Source organism: Buteo buteo, chromosome 4 (assembly GCF_964188355.1).
Source record: "Buteo buteo chromosome 4, bButBut1.hap1.1, whole genome shotgun sequence".
Classification (NCBI taxonomy): domain Eukaryota; kingdom Metazoa; phylum Chordata; class Aves; order Accipitriformes; family Accipitridae; genus Buteo; species Buteo buteo.
Window position 1 is genome coordinate 44,178,786 of NC_134174.1, and position 22,444 is coordinate 44,201,229.

The following is a 22,444-nucleotide window of genomic DNA, read 5'->3' on the forward strand; positions in this document are numbered from 1 at the left end:
GGATTTTAGGCACAGTCATTTCATGGGAGCTATTCCCACCAACAGGCAGCAGTCCCTCTCCTCATCTTGGGAGGACCTTCAAGATGGAGCCAGTAAGGTGTCCTGCTGAGGGCCTAGACCATAGTAACACAGCCGAGCTCCCCTGGCCCCCATCAAGGACTGCTGCATGGGATCAGACCTATCCTCACAATCCAAGACTGATCCAAGGTATAACTGAAGACTAACTTGAAAGAGGCAAAGGCACAGACACATTTAATCAACATCAGAGATCTGGGGCCCCAAAATTCCTTCTGGTGTTACAGAAAGGGTGCCAGGTACCACCAAGCCCATCATGCTCCCCTTTTTCACACAGCTTTGGTTACTTTGATGGGTGCTACCAAGTTTTCCTTTCTTGATTTTCAACACAGTCACTCAGATACCAGATATTGGGTGATGCCCTTTAGCTCAAGCTTAACTTCAAGTGCATATATAAACTTCCAGACATGGACTATGGTAAACCCTTAATGAAAACTTCAGACTTGCAGCTAGGGTCTCTGCCTGTTGACCCTAGGAACCATTTGTGGTCTCCTCCACAAACTGCATTAAAGGCACATGATTAAGGCTGCAAAGCTAAGCACTCAGAAGGTTACTAAAGACTAATTAAATTTGCACAAGCAATCTTAATTTTGATGATCCTTATTACATATAGGCATTATAACATAGATTTTAATTTTATGATCAAGCATTTCTGCATTCTATCCCTTATGTGCTCCTTCCTGACCTTATTAGGTCTCATTTTACTTCTTTTGCCTTCAGGCTAATACACTGAGAACCTGTAAACAGGAAAATAGCTGGCTTTAGGCAGCCTGTGCCAGTAGAGGATTCCTAGGTCTCAAGAAGGGCCAAGCAGCCTTGTGCCATGGTCATGTTTCTCCAGCAGAATAGGTGGACGAAATTAGGGAATTGCCAGAAGTTATAACTGCCTTTTCTGTATTTAATTATCTTTTCTTTTTGTTTTGTGTTTATCTTACTTCATCTTGTGGCAGTACACTACCCTCCCCCCATGCCCAGCAGGAAACAAAACTTCCCCAGGCAGGGAGAAGACGGAAAAAAAAACCCAAAACCCTAGAGGCCACAGGTTGAAATTTGAACAGACCAATCGAGACGTGCCAGGTACATAGAGGTGACCTTGGTCAATTGGGATTAAATGACCACAGATCAGATTTGGCAGGGGTATGGACTTGGTCCCACCGGAGGACATGCTGGAATCAGTCCTCCTCGGAGCAGCGGGTCTGCAGTCAGGGACTCCCCCTTGGGTTGGGGCACTGCCGGAGGTAACTCCTCGAGGGAGAGAGCCCTCATCTTTTAGGTGAGTGATATGCGCATTTTGAGTCATCGCTTTTAAATCTTAAGGATTCTTAAATCGGCTGTGTAGTACTAATTCCCCTTACATCATTGAGCCTGTAGTTCACTAATGTTATCGGAGTTCTAACTAACTTTTTACTGAAGAATAAATCTGACTTTTAACACCTGTTGGATTTGATTGTGTGTGCCTCCGTAACACATCTCCATAAAAGAAAATTGGATTGTAACAGCTACAGCAACACCAAATCCCTGTACTTTTACTCCAAGGGATCAAAGACTATCAAGTAGAAGGGAAGAAAAACAGAGGAGAGTTAAGAACAGGTTTTCCTATTAAACAGGAAGGTTATCCTGTGAAGGAAAGTACTAAAATTAAAGCCTTTCTTTTCCTGGAAAGTTTACATTTTGAATGCGTCTCCACTTCTCTTTCCTTCTCTCCCTTGCTGCTAACCAGGCTGAGGCCATTGTGCCTGAAATCCTGCCCCTCAGGTACCCATTTGCTGCTGTGCAGGCAGCTCAGCTCATGCAGCCAAGGCAGGCACATACCCACCTGCAAGGAATGCCAACACAGCTACTCTCTACAGTGCAGCCAGACTGCAGGGGCCAGGTGTGCCCCAGTCCCACCAAACCAAGCACATCTCTTACAGTGACACACCACATTTTTAATTCAAGAAATCCCAGACAGAAATATGAGAGCAATCTCATTTCAGGAAGAAGAAACTGGATTAGCCTAACACAAAAGCCTTGCAATGCAGTGGACTCATACTTCCTGCAGAGCACCGCTCTCTGCTCAGTAGTGAGTGATGCCTTGCCAAACACAGCAGGGAACGAAAAGCAACCACCTAACTGCCTGGCATTCCTCTCCGGATGGGGGTGTGCTGTGGTTTAGGAGGAGCTGTGCCTCTGGGAGAGGCTGCTATGAATGACTGTGGTGTGACTGCGTGGTACGCCTCTCTGCCACAGCTTCCCACAAAAGAAAAGGAAATGGTAGGAAATGGGACTTTAAGCCAGACTGTTTAGACAGCCCATGAGAGGGAGACATTTTGAAGCAGCAGGTGAGTTAGCTGGATTGTACTGGCTTGGCAGGGAGACCTACAAAGACTCCAACATTTACGCACACCTATGAACTCGCCTTATGATGGGCATGATAAAGTTGATCCAGGTAAGCTTCAGGCAATACGAGCAGACTGTAAACAATTTCAAAAGCATGCTGATGTACCAGACAACATTTGCTACAAAGCATTAGGTCTCACCTGAAAGCCTACCAGTCTTGCACCAGGACTGAACACTGTACCAGATTTCCCAAGGAAAGTCAAAAGAAGTAAAACAAAAATAAAATGTTTCCTCAAACATGGTAGAAGGAGATCAGCTTTCTGTTACAGAGGCTGCAATACAAGCCTATATCCAAACTAAATTACAGTACTCTGAGAGGTATTTGTGAATTGCAGTTTACTTAAAAACAATTCATAAAACTTTGATTCCTGAAACACCAGTGACACCCATTCACACTCACCTGGTGGCATCTCTGCCAGCCAAGACTCCGCAGCTGGCAGCGTGGAGGACCATCATATCCGCTTGCCACATCCATGGCAATGTCCGTCAGAGCTGGTCCCGTTCAGCCCAACCGATGAACCTCCCAGGTACAACAGCAAACAGCCTGCATCCAAACACTACATCCTCCTCCGCTACAGGCAGTCTTTTTTCCAGGCTAAAGGACACACATTGAGCACCACCACCAAGGAAAAGCAGAAATACTCCCTACCCTGCTTCCTAAAGCACATGCTGCCAGTTAGAGAAATGAAAACAATACTAAGTGACTCCCATGATCAGTTGTAACCCATCCAATCCACTCAACAAGGTAGCAAGGAAAAAATTCACTGTAACTGTAAATTTGGCCTGGGCCCAGGCCCAGCCCCCTGCACCAGGGCACCTGGCAGCGCACCCACTCCTCCCACCCTCCAGCAACTGAGGGGCTCAACACACCTGGCAAAGAGGTGTTTGCATGCTCTGCTTGGGCAAGGAATCGAGGCCCCAAAGATCAATGAGGGTCGCCAAAGAGGGGAGCAGGACAAGGTGAGGCATCCTCCAGGAGCAGGCAGTGGGGAGCCCAGGGCAGCAGTCCCAGTTGCACAGTTCACTGTCCGGCACCATGGACGCACTAGTCTTCTGGTTTTTTTCCAGGAAAGACGAATGTTATACATTCAGGAACAAAACAGCCCCCACAAAGGTTGTCTCCACTCCCCACTCTCAACTGAAATATCCTGCACAACAGCTTTTTAACAGCCTCTCCATGTGAAGGGGGTGGTGGTACAGTTGGTCCTCACAGCAGTGCTGACCAACTGTCCTGGTTTCAGCCGGGATGGAGTTAACTGTCTTCCTAGTAGCTGGTACAGTGCTATGTTTTGAGTTCAGTATGTGAAGAATGTTGATAACACTGATGTTTTCAGTTGTTGCTCAGTAGTGTTTAGACTATAGTCAAGGATTTTCAGCTTCTCATGCCCAGCCAGGGCACCTGACCCAAACTGGCCAACGGTGTATTCCATACCATGTGACGTCCCATCTAGTTTAGGAACTGGGAAGGGGGGGGAGGCAGTTTTTTTTTTGGCCGCTCGGGGACTGGCTGGGTGTCGGTCGGCGGGTGGTGAGCAATTGCCCTGTGCATCATTTGTACATTTCAATCCTTTTATTACTTACTGTTGTCATTTTATTAGTGTTATCATTATCATTATTAGTTTCTTCTTTTCTGTTCTATTAAACCGTTCTTATCTCAACCCAGGAGTTTTACTTCTTTTCCTGATTTTCTCCCCCATCCCACTGGATGGGGGGGAAGTGAGTGAGCGGCTGCGTGGTGCTTAGTTGCTGGCTGGGGTTAAACCACGACACCAACCTGCAACTGCTTCTAGTGGGAGGCTGCTGCACCACAGTACGGGCAGCTCAAGCAAGCAAAAAGGTACACGTGTTTCAGCACAGTGTCCCCGTGGGACGGGCCCTGAGCAGACCTGCTAGGCTCTCTTCCCTGTCCCCATGCTTCAATTGCTTGATTGGGACCTAAATCAATTGCAAAGACAAGGCAAGAGTTTGTGAGCTACCTATGTTGCAGCAGTGCAAGGTCCCTGGGCTGCAGCCATATGCCCATGCTACTGGCATGCCACATGGCCACCAGAGGGTCAGTCCAGCCCCGCCACAGTGCCTGGTGCCACCAGACATGGGAAGATCATGAATCAGACAACATTTTGAAACCTTTCCCTTTGCCTTCTGGTTTTTGGCAGTGGGTGTGCCCTGTCCTCCTGTCAGCAAGTGCTTCTTAAAGCCAAGGGTGGCCAGAACGTCTCTTTGGAAATCAATGGATCTCAAGCTGTTTGGAGGTTTCTAGAAAAGTATTGTCAAGTCGGGAGCAGAGCAGCAGGCAGGAAGATAACCTGCTTTGTTAATTAATTTTGTTTAGATAGGAGAGGGGATGCACCCAGGAACTGGCGGTCCAGCGTAGAGAACAGGACCAACTGCTCCTTCAGAAGTCAACGTGCAAGGCCCGGGTGTCTCAGACACAGGGCTGGAGGAAATCCGAGTGGCAGCGCGCGCAGGGGTTTTCCTCCTCTAATTCTATTTCTTTAGCTCAGGATCAGGCTTAGGCTTACTGCAATTATTGTTTTCCCGCTGATTGCTCTCAGCCGGTGAGCTAAGGAAAGGTGTACCCGTGGAAGCAGTTCTTCCAGGGGTCCCCAGAGGGGTGAGAGCACACCAGCGGCCACCAGATGGCGCCGTTGGCCCGCGGCGGCCGGGCGGGAGGCGCGGGGCGGCCGGCGGGAGCGGGCGCAGCCCCCGGTCCGGCCTGCCTGCGGGCACGATCCCACCCCTTCTCGCGGCTACCGCCGGCCTGGGTCACTAGAAATCGTAAATTACAATGACGCTCTTTCGGCAGCTGCAGGGGAAAACATCTCGGTCACAGCTACACACAAAAAAATACCCCTCCCCACACAGCAGCCAAGCCCTAAACACAGCATAGCAAAACTTAGGATTTCTTAAATGAAGAGGTTATGTGTGCCTCATAAAGACTCAGTTAAGGTGTGTTTTTAATAATGCCACCATAGATCAATAAAACACCCAAGGACAAAGCTCACCGGTTCCTTGTGAGGAACCTCCTCAGCTCTCCCCGCCTGCGCTAGGCCCAGCATCAGGCTGAGCGCTCGTAACTCTGACTCACCCTAGCATGCCCAAACCTACTCCATGAAGCACACCAAGTAAGATTAGGGAGATTTTTGTAATAGCCATTTAGTATTTTAATGCTCATGGAGCACAGGCAACATAAAGGTACCGAGTTGCTGACAATGCAAAACCATGCAACAGAGTAATTACTTCAGCATAAGGATCTGCCCCCACAGATCCAGGACAAAGAACATCCCATGAAAACACCCACAAACCCTTGAAAGATTTCTGATGTGCGCAATACTGTTCACCAGCAGTAGTTGTACTGCAAATATTGCCATAGTGTTGGTTTCAGCAGAAAATTCTCATTTAAAAACATGTGCTGTAGTCAAAGGTCAAACATTTGGAGCAGAAACAAAGTCTGACTGCTTGCCATCTTTAAAGGTCTGTCAGTGCTTTTTCCAACACCAGTAGATAAATATCAGTGTAGATATGAACTAAATCTCACAGCATGTAACACCCTACATTTTGTCTAATAGCATTTTTGTTTTAATTGCATATTTTTCAGAAATTGCCATGCAAAGAAAAGTCTGCCTCTTCACATGAGCATCAGTATCAAATTCACAGCTAAAGTAGAAGATACTGTACGTTACGCTCACAAAAATTCAGTTGTTTATTGCTTTCCATTTGACCCAGCAGCACATGGAAAGACGGACACAACAGGCAACCAAAGGCAGTCCCAGGAACAATCATGAGAAGGGAGACATCACTAAAACACAATGAATGAGACTACAATACCTGATAGTCTGGTTTTATTCCTATCCCAGATCAGGAACAGAAATACTCCACTGCAGAGGGAGGCTGACAAACACAATAAAACCATATGCAACAAATGTAGCCCTTTCATGCCACATAACAACGCACCAAGCTTTTTCTTTGGATTTTCCTTCCTGTCAGTTCACAGGAACCATTCGTACCTGCCATTAAGACGCTGCTGCCACAGGTGTGACCCACTATTTGTCATCATTAGTGGCTTACCTTCATAGAATTGCTTCTGTCTTTGCTGACTAGTGTGATAAGGAAACAAGGACCTTTGACATAAGCAGGGCTGAACCATCCCTGCGTGGGCTGTCTTCTGTTTGCTCGGTTCTACTTCCTATAGAAGTGCAGTCACCGTAGATTTAAATGCAACTTTGTGCCCGGTAGACAGACTATTGCAGTAATAAGCCAAAGACCAGAACAGGACATTAGAGGGCAGTAAGCACATTCTATTACTTCCTGGCTTTATCCCAGCAATAGCCAAGGGAAAGGTAAAAGCCTGTGCCCCAATGCTTGAGGGTGAAAGGTTTCCATGCCCAATCTAAAATAGCTCCAGACAAATTTCCTGGGTTTGAATGACTGCAGTGTGCAAGAGGCAGATTTAAGTATGTACCACACCAAGCTGAACAACGTGAAGAATGCAAGGTTAATTGAAACAACCTGGAGAATTTCTACAGCACGGCAAGGACAAACACCGGAGTCAGTAACTTGCAAAATCCAGGGCATCATAATCTCATGTGAAAGGATTTTTATTTATGAAAGTGTGATTAAGTCTCCTTGCAACATGCACACAAACAACCCCTACTCCAGCTGTACCAGGCAGGAATGCAATGCTACAGGTCACACAAACAGGGTGCACAGCCATGCTCAGGTCATTGGTTATGTCAAGTGTTTTTATTTTATTCAGAAAGAAACCTGAGGAAAGGCTGGCTAGTACTTAAAGTTATCATTAAGGCTTCTTACATGTTCTAACAAAATAGAGCTATTTAAACTACCAACACTCCACAAAGCTCCAATTACACCACCAGCTTCTGTAATGCACTTGAAAAGAAAGTTTGAAAGCCATTTTTATTAAGCCTCATTTGAGAGATGTAAAGAGATAGACACTGAACTTCCTTATCATGCTCAAAGTAGTGATTTATGACAATATTTTAGGGAAACTCACATTTTCACAGTTGTCTTAACTACTGCAGAGCCCTTTTATTTCTCTAGTTGCCTATCAGCATTATAACAAATCAAACTACTTAAGGTTTAAAGGCTGAGGACTAGTAAAGTGATGCACATGAAAAGAGTAAAATTAAGAGATTCAAGCTTTCCATTATTAATTTGTACAAAAAGTTGAAGAGAAACTGCAATATCTGCTTTTAATTTCACTTGCCCATTTTGTGACCTCAGGAAAAACAGCTAGAGTTGAGCAGGTAGTGAAGAAAAAGGTTAGAGTAGCTGTTTCTAAAAAAAAAAAACCACACAAAAAAAAGCCCAAACAAACAAACAAAAAAAACCAAAACCACCACACAACACAAACCAAACCCCCCACGCACCACACAAACCAAACACACAAAACATCACCACCAAAAAAAAGTGTCAGACAATGACAGCCCTATCAAAAGCTTCCAAAACCTCAGAAACATCAATGTTGCAGCCATAGTGGTTTAAGGATGCAAACAGAGTCATTCATAAGTCTCCTTTATTTGCCCAGGTGCTACAGCTGGACAATGGATACAGGCACACAGAAATTTTATTTTATTTTTTTTCCCAGAAGCAGCAGCCTGGACACACTCTGTGAGGCACCAAAGATGGTTATACTAAAAAGAACCCATACTAAAATTCAAAAGCCTGGCCACACAGTCTCTAGCTTTAAGTGGTCTGGCACATAAAAACACTTCAAATTAAAAATAGTTTACGAATGTTAACATGCAAAAAGAGAGCAACAAATTGCACCTTACATGCTTCTTCCATCACTAAGTGGTGGAAGTGCTCCTCAGAAAAGGGCATTTAGTGACAGCAGCAGTAAAGGTACTCCAAAGCACAAATGCTGCCAAACCTTCTCTTTGTCATGTAACAAAACTAGTCAAATACACTGGCAAGACTGCACAAGAGCCTAAGCTGGAAGCTTAAGCCCTGCTCTATCTTCTGCAAAGAAGGTGGCTTAGCTACTCCACAGCTAAAACCTAAACAGAGGCAGTTTACAAGAGTACTTAACTTGAGAATTTGAGTATGAGGGCAACAATACAGGATGGAACAAGACCTCTAGCAAATCACTAGGACTTTTACGGGGGTTAACTCTAATCCAGCACGAGCTGAACACAGCTTGCAAACCAGAGATAAAGCTTCCTGATCGTAAACTGACCACTTGCCCTATAAAGGGAGCTGCTGTGAACTACAGACTGCAAGACTAAGTATCAAGACACCCTTCTCAGCTATGAGAGACTGTAAGGAGTAGGCTCGAGACACACCTCTGAAGTCAGTAAATCCCCATTCTTAAACACAAGCACTGTAACTACATGTATTTAATATATTCCACGTTAAAAGCATTCACGTCTAGTTATGTTTGACTTTAAGGGATGTTATGTTCACAGACCAAACATCCCTCATACTTCTATTCTCTCTTAATTCTATCCTGGAAAAACACACACTGAGTTTTTCCCATTACTCTGCATGTTTCTGGACTTAAAATGGATACCTGCCAAGATTTATTAGTCAAAGGCAAAGCAAAATCGGATGCATTTTCCTCCATCTCCATTTAAAATTAAGCCTTTATTTCAGTCATTTTAAGCAGAAACCTCTCAACAGCAGTTGGGATAAGCAGGCTGTTACACCATTACACTGTTACATTCAGTTGCAGAGATACATCTCACTTCATACAAGTATAAGCAAAAGGTGTGTTTGTAGTGAGGTGTTCCACCCCTTGGGCAAAAGCATCAAGGATCAGTTCTTAAACATCTCAGTGTGCCAAGTACACAATTCTGCACTCTTTGCATCAAGAGACCAACTAGTAATGCATTAAATCTTGCCCGTGGAACACAGGGGGAATTAAACCATTGTGTCATGACAAATCTTACCTGACAGAAAAGCACATTCAACTTGCTTGAGGAATCCAACTGTTCAATGAAAACCATCTATATTCAGTGTTGTCGTGGCTGGGGGTCCTTAATTGCACAAAGGTATAGAGCACTACTTCTTGGATTAAGTTAAAAATTAAAACTTAACTGAGCACTACCCTCATATCTTAACTCTTAAAATATCTGAGGCACAAGTATGTGTGTGTACTTGTTTTATTCATAATTTTTCTTGGGATACCAAATATATTTCTACTTCAGATGATTTAACAAAATTGTTGACCTCATTTCAAAACATCCACTGATCCATTTTTCATTCAATGGCAATATCGAATGTTAAAAGGAACATAAAAACAAACATGCACACAGTTGCACAGTTTTCATAAATGTCTATTTCATTATTTGTGGGTAGCGCATTAAACAGTTAAATACATTTAAATAATGTTTAAGTGACTGCACTAATCCAGAATTTTAACTAGATGGGTAACCAATTTAACTAGAAACCAGCTAACAAGTAACTGTCTAAATACTTCAAATACAGCTCTTGTTCTAGGTCATCCTTCTTGGAAAAAAAGCCTGCTGGTCACATTGGAAATACATTTTAAGGCCAAATTCTTCTGATATCCCTTCTCTGCAACAGTTTCTTCGCCTTTTTAAGCCTCCAATTCCAGGCCAAGACCAAGTTTATGGCCACCAGCATTGATGCTCTTTCCATCTATCAGGGCAGACAGTGTAAGCTTCACACCTGTAAGATTTTTAAACAGCATGTTTACAACATACAGAGTAGCTTTCATGCAACTCAACCTCTGTCATTACAAGTCCCAGTTGCAGCTCTTTTTCTATTTCACTACTTTCCTCTAAAGATTTCTACAGAAAAATCTATTTACCCATGAAATCTATTGAAAGGTAGTCATATGAATCAAGCTAGATGCTTTTTGTAAACACCATGTTATACAGTAGATATACAAAGTCTCTAACTGGTAAGTGCACAAGAGCTCTCCTTTTTTACATTAAGGTGTGCAAAGAAGGAGGAAAGTTATGCATAGAAAGACAGACACTTATACCAAGGAAGGGATGGAATGAAACTATGATTTTTATTCGTTTTCAAAGAAGGAACTAACCAATGATAATATAGCATTAACAGGTATTTTCATATTTAAGCAGAACAAGATGAATTCTAGAGGTTATTTTACCAAATACGCAGAGCAGAAGTGCATACTTTTGATGATTAATCATTATTTCAAGACCTGCTATAATTCAGGTCAGATATGACTCAAGAAAGCAATGCTAAAAAAAAGACTGCTTTGCACAGCCTAAAGCTAAGCTATCAAACACAATGCAGTCCAATCCTACACAAATCAATGAGGAATATGATGCACCATTAGATAGTGGAATTTATCTTGCTTAGATAAAGGTTTGATGTTCAACGTAAGCTACTGTAAAACACCTACTTTGGCTTCATGACAAAATTATTATGAAGGGAAATAGCTCTATATATGGATATAAATGCATAGATCTCAAACATTTTCTTTCTGATGCACAGAAGATACGTATGTGACAAAATTCATGTGATAACCCTTACCTGGCCTCAGGGTCTGGGTGTAACCCACTCCAACTAGACTAGAATTGTTCACTTTTGCCTGAAAAAAAAACCAAGACAAAAGCAATTGAAATGTTGTAACTGATTAGTTCTTTGTCACCATTCAGAAACTAGAGTAACTGTGGCAACTCTGCCATTATCAACATAACCAAATTTTACTTGTTCCTTCAATAACTCTGTGCTTACTGGATTCTCTCTTCTCAGCTATGCTCTAGCCCCCCAACTCACAGCTGAAGTAGTAACATATTTAAAAGCAGACAGAATGTAAGGGCAGGGAGAACTGTTACTGGAATGTAGTTTGGCAGGTGAACTTCCCCACTGCTCCCTCTTCAGAAGGCCATAGCGATTTACCACCACAGCCTCCCAAAACAAGCCACTTCAGAAGAATCCTCCATGTTCATATTATTACAAAAGAATTAGTATCTTGCAGGTCCAGTCGGTCAAGCAGCAAACATTTCACAGTATCATCATAAACAATATGTGCAAAATTCTTTATCTCACTTTGCATCACTTCCTCTATAGGACAATTCCAACAATCCAGGTTCAATTCTAACTTTATAACATACAGAAAACTTTTCTGCATACTGCCAGAGTTCTTACCATAAGAACGTGAGAGACTTCCCCAAAAATTGGTTTAAAAAAAAATTTTTTGTAAACTTATGGAACTAGACATGAAGGGTTTTATTCAATTTTTTTTCTTTTTATTTTTTTTAAGTCAATACATAAAGTCCTCTAGAGTAGCACAACATCTGACAGTCAGATTCTAAAATGGACTGTATGCAGATGCTGTATGCAACATTACAAAATTTAAATGCTGGTTTAATTTTAACTGCCTGGATTGTAAGAGTAATTCCTACAAGGCTTCCTGACTTATTACATTCTTTTGTACTAACAACACACAGATTCACAGAAACTGAAAATACACTGTGCTTAGCATCACCCTTTTGGTTAGAGCCATACTTACAGATATAGAAGCAGTGGAATCCAACTTGTATTTAGCCGCAATGCCAAAGCGAGTGCTGTTGCTACCCGCTGTCCAAGCCAGGTTTACAGCAGTTTCAAGATTGTCACTCACTTTCTGGTAAATTGACCCACCAAATTCTGAACCATCATTGCTACACAAATTAAGAAAAAAGTTAGTTTCCTATATTTACATAATCCCAACTTTTTTTTTTTTAACTACTTCAAATTTTTATAGAAATGAGAATTCCAGAAGTTTGAGTTGTTTCACATTTTTTGACAGGAGAAGGGGAGAAGAACAAAGGCTTCAGGGCAAAATTAAACTGCAGTAATTCATGGGGAGAAAAAAAAAAAAGCACTTCAGCATGCTACAGCTAATTCTCACACTAATGTTGAACTAAGTACTTGAATGTAATCCCAGATCACATCCTTACAAAACTAACAGATAAACGTTAATAGTTAGGAAACAGGCATTCTGAATTCTAGGATTATTGAATACATATGATATTCCTAAAGAATTAGATGACCTTTTTAAAAATCTGTCACACTGTTTGACACTAGTAAACTGAAACACAATTCTTACAGCCCAGACCAGTGTTTTGTAGCTTCCTCCCATACACCTCAACTTCCACAAACCCAGACACAATCACCACCCTCCCCTTCCAAAAGAAACAAACTTCTACCTCAAAAATCAAATAAGTAATTTCCTAACTAAACGCAGTAGAACAATGCCAATTTTTATTAACTTGGATTGAAAACACTATGTTCTTCAGTAGGTTTTGATCAGCTTGCTCTGAGGAACACTTAAGATCTGAAGGCAGCAAGTGTTAAGAAAATACATAAACAAGATGTCTTACATTTGTTCAGTTACACTCTAAGTGTTTCATGCACTCTTCATCCCAGAAAGGCAAGAAGATGAACCTACTCAAAAAGTCCAAAAGCAAAGCTCTAGTCTTGCTCCAGAAACTACTACTGGCCTACTTAAACAGTGCAACGCTAATTACTACCTCTAACAATCTACCGCCCTTAAATTATAGTCAGATACAATTCAGTGTAATGGGAAAGCTGGAAAAAGCATTATGATCAGTTCTGCATAGCTGAACTATTGCACTTCCAATTTGCATGTACTTCAGTATTTAATAAGCTGTAGCATATATTACGCTGTAAGTGCTAACAAGCCACCAGTATTTACTGTTTTGAAAAAGAGATACAAAGTAACATTTATCATTTATTTCGAGTTTCCTATTGAAAAATGCACTTCACTTCATGGCCTTGCAACCACCTCTTGGTATTTCAAGCATTTGTATTCTGACTAGAAAGGTAGAGAAAGCCTGCTTCTGTAAATCTGGACACAATTTTCAGTACTTACACATTAGTGTGCAGTTGGAAGTCTCCAGTCTTGTAACCCACAGAGAAGTTATTTCTTGTCAATTTGGATTTGGCACTATCAAAAGTCATCTGATAACCAGCAAGCCAGCCTTCATAACCAAAGACAGCTGAACCATGGATTGCAGGTCCAGCAAAATCAAAGTCAACATCACAACCTAGGTTTAGGCATTCACGTTTATAAGCTGACTTAATTTTACCACTTTTCTTTCTGAAACAGAGAAACAGTTATCTTAAGACAAGGCTTGATCTTCCTCAATGAACTACCAAATTCGAGCCATATGACTCTACATAATGTATCTAAATGCCACCTACATGCATCCTCTAGACTGGGCCAAAGCACAGCCAGCCCATTACAAGAGCACAGGGCTACTGCAAACAGGCATTCTGTGATGAATGCAGAGGCATTTCCATGCCTCCCGCATTCTTCCAAGTATTCCTATCCCAGAAAACAAGCGAAGTGGGCTGTTGTGAAATGCCCAGTACTAACCCCGTAGAATAAGATATGATGCTAAAGAGCAGAAGCCTTTAGCATTGGGATTTGCTAATTTGGATCAATAGCAAACCATACAAACATCTCTGTCAATACAACAGACCACATAAACATTACTGACCATGGGTGTTGTCACTGCCCTAAACAAGGTAAAAAGGTTAACAATTCTTACCCTGTATTTGGTGAGAAAGTTGTATCAAATGTCAACTTCAAGCCTTTGGCAATCTAATTGAAGGGGAAGAAGATAAGATAAACCTGTAAATTCAGTCCTGCTACTTAAATAAAACAAATAAATACTCTCCCAATCTATTACCTGATCTTCAATTGCAATTTCTGTTCCCAGAGTGTTATCTGTGTTCCATTTTTCTGTGAAAGTCAGCCCATACTCAGCCCACTTGTATTTGGTCTCCAAGCTCCCATTCACTTTTCCAGTGTCTGTGTTCGATGAACCAGATGTTGTGAATTCCTAAAAAGGACAGTGTCCATGTTATACGGAAAATACATGTGATCCTGAAAGCATTACACAGTGCCAAAAGAGAAAATACTTTTATTCAGCAAACACCAGGATCCTGTTATTCTATACAACTAGTTCAACAACATTAGACAATTTGTGGAAGAAGGGGACACGACATGGACAAGAACTAGAGGATCTATGCCCACTCCCCATCTCAACTGCAATGTTTCTGCCACTATTACAAAACGTACAGGTTTGCATCATAACTCGGAAGCAAGACAGTAGTTGCCGTAAGTATTCTCCTTAAAAGCAGAAACACATTCTTGAAATATAAGATTGAGTCTGATACTCCTAATGAGCAAATTAAAAATCAAACCAAGACCCAAGCACACTATAAGGTACACAGCACAACTCCAGTAAAATTCTTGAAGGATCACATGTATTTTCATCATTCCATCAACCATCTCCAAAGATAAATTATGTACAACTGTAAAATGTCATAGAATGTCATCATTTTTCAAACTGGGGGTGGGTGACAGTTTTTTGTTCAGTTGGGGGGGGGTTTGCAGCTTTTTAAGAGAGTTCTCAATCTAATGAATGCACCAGCCTTTCACACAAGCCATAGGCACCTGTGTTTTTACTGACATATATAAAATTCCCCTGACACTTTGGTTTAATGACACACAGGAAGAACATTCATGTTGGAATTGTGAGCTAAGGCGACAGTCTGATTTTATGCTTCTGGTAGAGTCTTACTCGGAATTCTTGAAAGTATTTAAAAGTTGCAATATCACTCACACCTCCTTATTAAACTAAGTAGTCCATGTCTCTCACTATTTGGATTCTCACAAAGAACAGAATTAATAATTTCTGTGTACCACTATTCAGAAATTAAAGGCAATACCTAGTAGAAGTGGAAGTCTTGTTTGCAAATATATGTTAAGGAGCTCTTTTCACTGAAATTTTATTGCCCTTATGATTTAAAAGTTTGTTATTTCAACTCTTAAAAACATATAAATCAGAATTTTGATCTCTGACTTCCTCCATGCTCAGTATTATTTTCAAATCAACTCCTCACACTCACCTCCCCCAGGAGGAAACACTGATTTGAAATCACAAGTCCTTAAGCATTCATATTCTCACAGCCCAAGACCTACTGCACATTGCAAGGGCACGAGACTGTTCTTTAATGGTGGCTGATCAAATTTAACCATGACCAAGACATTTACTTGTATTATGTTAGTGAACCACTAAATCATCCACACAGTTGCATAGTTCTAGTAAGGTCTATTTCTTGGCAAGTGACAGGGACTACACAACTTGAAGTCCAAAAACCTTCAGCTTTAACTTCTTGCTTTGTGATGGCAACCATTGCAGTAATAGCTTCAGGAGCAGCAAATTATTACATTATCTCTTATCTCTGCTTTAAAACATCTACATTACATATATGCCAGCACTTTTTCCTCCTGGAAAGGATGGCTTATAACTGATAGAGGATTCACATGAGGGCTTGGATTTTTCAGAGTTTTAACAGTATTACTGGTAGTCCTCAAAAGAAACAAGCTAAAGTAAGAACAACTACATCTACAATAGGGCTCTTGCAAACTACGCTTCAGTTGGGATACAGACTTCTAGAAAAAACACAGCATATAACCCAGGCATCTTATTTCTAACAGCCAGTTACACTGTAAAAGCTTCCAGTTATGGGAAAAAAACAAACACCCAAACTACCTTTATATCTTGCAAAGTTTACTCTAGAAATAGATAGAAGTTACTGGAGGCACTGCTTGCATGACCAAGACATCCTGCATGGAACGTTACTGCAACACTTTAATACCTTTAAAAAGGAGCCAAAGATTCAATGTGCTAATCCAATGTCAACTGCTTCAAACAAGCATCAAGATGCCAGAAATTTCCACCAAATACAAATAGTATCTGTGTCCTATGATTGATATATTAAAATACTTAAAAAATGTGTCAGCTATTCGTTCACCTTCAGACATAACATGAGGGACAACTAATAAACCTTTTTATTTCATGAAGATTACTAAGCAGTGCGATATCCCTGTTACATTCAGAATAAAATCAGATCTTTAGGGGCTTCTGAAATTATTTTACACCAAAATTTTATCATTCATATAACCTATAAACTACTTAAAAGCATCTGGAAGGTGTCCTTTCTAATTAAATATCAGAACATGCCCAGAAAAAAAAAATATGAGTAAAAAGTATTTAAACTCACCACTCCGCTTGCAGATTTTGTTTTCACATCCAGTTTCACCAACCCAAAACCTTAACAAAAAGAAGTCAAAGTTACACCAGTAGGCTTTAACTAAGACCATGCACATTTTCCAAGAAGCTGGTTTTCCAAGCAGTCTCAGCAGCATGCCACGTATATACATATAGAAAAACAACCATAGGCTGACTTCAGTAACACTCAAATTTTAGATGTCACAGTGGGTAGAGGAGGCCACTTCAGAATAAGCCAGGAGTTCTGTTCTATCATCACCACACAGAAGGTGGGGAGTAGCCTCTCAATTGTAGAGTGTACATTTAACTACCAAACGATGACTTCAAGAGTAAATTTAGTGACAGAAAAAATGCATTCTTTTCTGTTCCCAAGAGGGCATCAGCTTTGTAGTCAATGCCACTCGAAGAGCTATCCCAATGCATAATATTTGTGTCTCAGCACCAAGAAGAAATATCTCAAAGTAAAAAACTGTAAAAGTGAAGTCACTGGGAAATACACAGCCATTGGAAGTGTAATCTAAGTAGGTTTTATGGGAGTGTCAATTCACATTGTTACCCTTACAGCTGAGTGACAGTCTTGGTAAAAAAGCCCCCACATGCATTCCCAAAAAAACAGAAAGAAACAGGACTGTAATAAAGCAGAATTTAACTATGCAACTGCTTGGTATTAAAGCATTTTTAAATGTTGAAGGATTCTTCATCCCAACAGCTATTCCTCTTTCTAATCCAAAAAAGTCTATAATGTTGCAGTGGTATATATCCCTCTTTACATCAACAAATGTTGTGGCACAGACAGATTGGTGAACAAGGTGTACTACCAAGTTAAATTACAATTGATGCTTGCATTCTTGCATACTTGTACACCTCTGACATTTATCTGGCTAAAGCAGTAGTACTTAACAGACTTCACATCAAAACAGCTCAAAAAAGCCTCCAATGATCTGTTAGTTGACAGTAATGATATAAAAACAACACACCTTCCCCCTCCCCCAAAACACAAGCATTTGAGCACTCAATTTTACGTGCAGGCTTAGAAAGGCAATTTATTGCTGCACCACAAACACCATGTTTTATAAAAGGTACTATTCTTACCATATCCTTTATTGAAGATATCTCTGGCAGATTTGCCAAGGTCTACATATGATGGAGGAATCGCCATTGGAACTGAAAGGTAACAGGCTAATTAATAGTGAACCTTTTACCACTGCGCACACACAAAAAAATGCTACAAAGATACTCTTTAAGGTAGATTCATATATGAAGGCAGTTAATAGACAGATGGCTCAAACAATTACAGTATTCTGTGAAACACCTACAGATTTTCAGTGAAGGTCACTGTGAACACTGAATGTTTTCTCAGGTTAGGTAATCTGCTTGTAGAGAAGAATTACAAGACCACCCAGTTCCCAATTTTTTCAAGTAATTTCTCCACACATATTTAATTACCAGAAATCAAGTAATAGCTCACATTTCCAGAGTTGGCAGTTACCACCAAAAACCAGGATATTGGAAATTTGACAAACTATAATGCAGAGAGTTATTTCCTGAAGTTCCAGAGTCAAATTTGACAGATGCTTACGAAAATTACCTGAAAGGACCTACAAGGTTTTATTTTCAAAATGTAATAGAGTGTATATCTGTTTTGCAACACCATTTACCCCATATTTTAAATGGTAGACATACAATTTTAAAAGGAATGTCTGAGCCATTAACTAACAAGCCATCTGATTAAGTCCCCCCCCAATGTACAAGAGTTTAAGTTTGGCAGTTGTCTTGCCAGTTTAAAACAAACAAGTAGTAGGAGTGCTGGGTCAGTGAGAAAAGCTCTCTTTAAAAGTCCCTTTCTCAGACGGGGAGCCTCTGGCAATCTCACTGTTAATGAACCTGTCATTCAAGACTAGCTATGACCCAGCCTCCCCGGCCCGATGGATATATGTCAGCCTAAGGTCTCACAAGGGCCTGTATGTTTCTCCTCTGTGTGAAGATACTCTGTCTGGACCTTCCTTCAGTGTCCGTTTTCCCATTATTTCAACAGCAAAAGGCCACTATTGCAGAAGCACTGTATTTTAAAGTTTTAAAATACAGAAAGCACAGTATATTTCAAAGAGTTAATGACTCCTCCTATGCTGTGAGAGGGGGTTGGGGAACAACAATGAAACTAACTAGATAAGCACCACAAAAAGGTTAACAAAAGCAAACAAAAATCTTCTCTTATCTTTTCAAACTGATTGGTCACATTTGTTCTGCAGAGAAAGTCAGATTAACATAATCGACTGTTTATCTTGCTCTTGCCTGGGTGCTTTTTTGGATGGGTTTTTTTAAGTAAATGGAAAAATATCTTCAGGACCTCAAAACCAACAAGGGCAGTACTCTCACATGTTAACTTTCAACTGAAAGCAGAAAAGATTACTTTCATTTTTATATAGTACTTTTAACCAATATATAAATTTTCAACACCTGGCTACAGAATTGCTTATCTTCTGCAGATCTCCACAAGATCCTAAGTGTATCCAGTAACAGAGGATCAAGGCAAGCTTCTCCCCCTCCCCCTCAAAAAAGTTTATTTCCATCTTTTCATGGCCTTATCTACATAAAGGGAAAACTTTCCTAGAACATCCAATTCAAAAAAATTTCCTTTAGGGCACCATTTCACTAAACAGACTGTTGTTTCAGAATAGCATCCACATAAAAAAAAAACACCTACCCTAATTACACCTGCCATATACAGCCTAACTGTATGAACTGCAACTGTTAAAAAAAAAAAACCCAAACTATTTTAGCAAGCAATGGCAAGGCACAAGACTGTTTCTTATCCTTCTACAATTTCTAATGCAGTTTTCCAGAGTACCTTACTCCACCCTCGCTAAACTACAAGAGGATAACTTCAACCTCCTCTGAGCAAAAACGTTTACATTCATAGTTTAACTTAAAAAAATAATCAAAAAAACCTTCTTTAGTAAGGAGTTCTAAACTCTAGAACCAGGTCACTAGAGCAAGACAGCCATCACTTACTCAAGAACATAAAGTCTGTTTTTCCATAAAGGAATCTGTCCCTTAAAAAAAAAAACAACAACAACAACAACAAAAAAACCACCCTGAAAATTACTTAGTGCACTTGAAGCTTAAAAAGGCTTAGCCCAAGTCAAGTCCATAATAAATAAGTCTTGAGGAAAAAAACCAAATATATAGCAGAACAGATACTAATCCTGGTGACAAGATATTAAATGGTTCCTATTATTTATTAAATAAAAAGCAGCAGGTGGTAGACCAAGTTAGAAGAAAGTGTGGGAAACTGTTTTCCCCTCTAAATGTCTGCTGTACAGCAACTGTACAATTCATTAGCAGTTTGAAATAATTTAGAGAAGGTTTAGCTATGTATTTTTCCTTTAATGAATAAGTCTCACTAACTAGCATCTTCAGAATAACTATTTCTAGTTTTAAAGTTTTATACTAGTCTTTAGCACAGACATGCTTTTACAGTATAAATAAATGAGCTTTTTACTTTTGTTTTCAATGTTTCCAATCTGACTAGACAACCAATACAGACAACAGATTTATGCTAAGCAGTAACGTCCTGAAAAGTTAACAAACTGGTATCTGTGTCTAAATTCAAAGGACTACTACAGTAAAAAGGATGTTGCCATTTTATCTGGCCTAACTAAGCATCCTTCCCACTGCAAGGGAACCAATGAGTATTTGTCAGACACTCCAGCCTACAGATGCAAGTTTTGTGATAAAAAGTTAAAACAGTGTACAGCTGTCACACTGCTGTTCTAATCCTATACTAACAGGAATAGATGAGAACAAAAGGGGAAAGCAAGAGTTAATTTGGGGTATACTAAATACCCGATAAGCCAGTGCCACCATCAGAATGCTCATTAAATGAAAATAGGGCCCCCCCCAACAAAAAATTATTGCTGTGTCCTCCAATATTGGCAAGTTACCTAAATTTGCAAATTCTTATAATCAGAAGTAATTTTCTTCAACCTTATTTTGAAGTATCTTTCACTTAAAAACTAATAATTAGAAGTGACTAAAACATAAGTACCATTTAACAAGGAGAGGTTTGTTGTGAAAGCAACTATCAGATAATATTATTCCTCATTTCAAAAAAACACAGAATCTACTTGAATCAAGTGGAAGCTCCACCCTGATTTTTGTTTCATACCACCTTAAAAACAGGAGTTTAATTAATCTGTTACTCAAGAGCCACAAACATGCTTTCTTCTTCTGTAAAAGAAAAAAAACTCTCATCCTAAGAACAAAAAGTGTATTAATGTTATCAGAATTATTACATCACAGTTTTCCTTCGAGGTGATATTTCAAAACTCTCTCACACCCTGCAATTAAAGGAATGCCAAGGAGTTCTATAGAGATTTCTAACAATTTTTAAGATCTCAGAATAGAGGCTAGATCAGGCTATAATAAAAAAAACTAAGTACTCACGTAATTTAAAAAAAATGGCAGTAACTACACTGAAATTGTGTTCCAGTAGTGTAAATACCAACAAAGAAATTGGTATTATTCAAAAAAATACTTGGTTAATATATATTGGACATGCCACTGACCTTTAGACTTACACAGCTACTAAAGCTTAAAAAACAACAAAAAAAAACAACAAAAAAAACCCAAACCAACAAACCACCTCACTACCCTTGCTTCAACTCTCTCTCTACTTGCATCTTGGAGGTGGGCACACTAGTCTAGTAGCCATAGCTAGACCAACTTAGAGACTCTACGGAGAAGGGAAAGAAAATTACACATTCGAAAGCGAACTTAGTGTTCAGAAACCGAAAGCAGGGGTAAAGCAGAGCCTGCCAGAAGAGAAGGGCACCGAAAGGGAAAACGGGGATGCGAAAAGCCAGGCCGAGACGAGTGGGGAGGCGGCACACCCTTCCAGGGAAGGGCCCGGGCGGCGGCGCCCCACGCCAGCTCCTTCCCTCGCTCTCAGGCCCGCCGCCGCCGCCAGGCCCGCCGCCAGGGCGAGCGGCGCCCGCTGCCGCTGCAAGGTGAACTCCTCCACGCGGCCATCTTGGACATCCCGGCCTGACCCCCGCCCTCCCCGCCGCCCTTTATGTAACCGCGGCGCGGCCCGGTCCGGGCCCGCACGCCGAGAAGGGCGCGGCGGCAGAAGGAGGCAACGCGTGCCGAAAAGCCCCCACCCGCCCCACCGTTAGCCGGGGCGCGGGGGAAGGCGCCCCCGCCGCTGCCGCCCCCGCGCGGCCCCCAGCCCCGTGCGGCCCCCCCCTCCGCCCGCTCGCGCACAGGTGAGCCCCGCCCGCTTCCCCTGCCCCCGCGGGGCCGGTGGCGGCCCAGGCCGGCACCTGGCTAGCGCGGGAGGGCGGCGGGGCCGGGCGGAGCGGGGCCGGGGGCGCGGGCGGGTCTCGCCGTGAGGAGGCCGCGCTGCTGCAGCCGCTAGCACTGGAGGGCGAAGTGAAGGAGACACCGATCCGCCCGCCCGCCGCCGCCGCGCAGGACCCCAACGAGCCGGGGCCGCCCCTCCCACCGCCTACCCCGCCCGCCGCACCGCGCCGCCGCCCGGCTGGCCGAAGGCGCCGCCGCCCGCGGCCCAGAGTCGGGGCGGGGGGAGCAGCGGGAGACACCGCGTCCCCCGGCGAGGAGCCGGGCGGGGGCAGGGCGGTCCGGCAGGCGCTCGGAGGGGCAGCCCCGGCGGCAGAGAGGGGTCCTGCGGGAGGGCGGGGCCCCCCGGCGGGGGAGGGCGGTAAACGGCCGCGCCCCGCGCCCGCGGGGCGGGAGGGTGAAGGCTCCTGAGGCGCGACGGAGTGCCTCCGCTGCCTTCGGGGGGAGCGGTGCTGGGGAGGGACGGAGAGGGCCAGGGGAGCCCGGCGCCGCCGCCCGTGGGGGGGCAGAGGGCGCCGCGGGTACCGGCTCCTCGGCGGGCCTGTGGCGGCCGCAGCCAAGGAGCATTCCTCCTTCGG

At 42.3% G+C, this 22,444-nt stretch overlaps 1 protein-coding gene across 1 annotated transcript; it reads right to left on the reverse strand.

Moving 5' to 3' along the window:
- Positions 1-9,041: 9,041 nt before the first annotated feature.
- VDAC2 (voltage dependent anion channel 2) lies at positions 9,042-21,988 on the reverse strand. Its single transcript, XM_075025697.1, has 9 exons — positions 21,830-21,988; positions 17,598-17,669; positions 16,498-16,547; positions 14,115-14,267; positions 13,974-14,026; positions 13,292-13,519; positions 11,927-12,077; positions 10,945-11,002; positions 9,042-10,107 (listed from the first exon to the last, which is right to left on the reverse strand). Exons 2-9 carry the CDS (start codon positions 17,662-17,664, stop codon positions 10,016-10,018), a joined length of 852 nt encoding a protein of 283 aa, XP_074881798.1. The 5' UTR covers positions 17,665-17,669; positions 21,830-21,988; the 3' UTR covers positions 9,042-10,015.
- Between the last annotated feature and the right edge of the window lie 456 nt (positions 21,989-22,444).

Excerpts from the sequence above, each read along its gene's own strand:
- VDAC2 (XM_075025697.1), bottom strand. The coding sequence starts at position 17,664 with ATGGCGATTCCTCCATCATATGTAGACCTTGGCAAATCTGCCAGAGAT. Across the intron at positions 14,027-14,114 it reads AAATTGCAATTGAAGATCAG|ATTGCCAAAGGCTTGAAGTT; the intron begins GTAATAGATTGG and ends CCCTTCAATTAG. Across the intron at positions 10,108-10,944 it reads CACCCAGACCCTGAGGCCAG|GTGTGAAGCTTACACTGTCT; the intron begins GTAAGGGTTATC and ends AAAATCTTACAG.